Genomic DNA, 1,085 nt, shown 5'->3' with positions numbered 1-1,085 from the left:
GCGGCGGCTGCACCATGCTGGACGGCTTCCCTAAGCGCTTCCAGCGGGAGCTGAGCCGCCTCTGCCCTGGGGACAGCCCCGTGGTGGCCGCTGCTGCCGAGAGGAAGACGTCCGTGTGGACCGGCGGCTCCATCCTGGCCTGCCTGCAGGCCTTCCAGCAGCTCTGGATCAGCAAGGAGGAGTTTCAGGAGCGGGGCAGCGTGGCCATCTACACCAAGTGCTGAGGGATGCGCCGCGGCGAGCCCTTGTGCACAGGCGGCCACAGGCCACTCTGTACACATTTACAGAATTTCACATAAAACTTTAACGTGCTGTGGCTCTTGTCTAGCCTGGAATTTTTGCTCCAGTCAGATGGCATGAGGTAGAGATGGCTGGACTTAGAAATATGGGCACTTTTGCTCTGCTTGGAGATGGAGGTGGGGGGATAAGGGAGGGGGTGTGAGGGCCCAGTTCACTGATTCCCCCCCACCTTACGAGGGTGACGTCATCTCAGAACCCAGAGCGTGGCTACCTGTTCTGTTAGCACTTCCGGGTTCAAAACCGATTCAACAGACATCCGTTGCTTGCTCACGCATCCACCAAGGGGCTAGCTTGGGTCACACTGTCAAGTGGTAGTTGGAGGAGACTCACTACCCGGCATCTGACTTCAGTCTTCCGTTTCTGCTCCTGCTTGCTCCCAACTTTGGCACTGATCGCCTAGTTTCGCCACTTATTGCCTGCCACCCTCCACGTGGCAGCCCATGGTAGGCCAGTGCATCTCTCAGGTGTGTAAGGCCATTTCTCCCCATCATTGCCCTCCCCTTCAACCCCAGCTGAAACTGCAGTCACACAGCAGAACCACTGAACCCAGAAGGTCCTTCAGAAATCATGTGATCCTCTCCCTCCTGTGGAGATGGGGAAACTGAGGACCCGAGAGAGAGGAAGAGGGTCAGACCCATGTCAGTGGTTGAATCCAGGTCTCCTGACTCAAGTCGATTATTTCTAGAACGGCAAACAAACATGATTCTTAATGATTGGTCAGCAACCCAAAGCACAGTCCAAGACGTACTGTGGACCAGCCCAGTGCTGAGGACTGAGAAATGATC

The 1,085-nt window shown here is 56.1% G+C and overlaps 1 protein-coding gene across 1 annotated transcript in view; it reads left to right on the top strand.

The window, feature by feature from the left end:
- Positions 1 to 224, top strand: part of ACTL7B (actin like 7B) — a 1,162-nt gene extending 938 nt beyond the window's left edge. Inside the window, 1 exon segment of the mRNA XM_021717743.1 lies at positions 1 to 224. This exon segment is cut by the window's left edge and continues 87 nt beyond it. Within this exon segment, the coding sequence (XP_021573418.1) occupies positions 1 to 224 (224 nt within the window).
- Positions 225 to 1,085: the final 861 nt, after the last annotated feature.

The sequence above is a fragment of the Carlito syrichta genome, unplaced genomic scaffold (genome assembly GCF_000164805.1).
Source record: "Carlito syrichta isolate Samal-C Ts95f unplaced genomic scaffold, Tarsius_syrichta-2.0.1 Scaffold310675, whole genome shotgun sequence".
Taxonomy (NCBI): Eukaryota; Metazoa; Chordata; class Mammalia; order Primates; family Tarsiidae; genus Carlito; species Carlito syrichta.
This window is presented reverse-complemented; position numbering and strand designations above follow the sequence as displayed.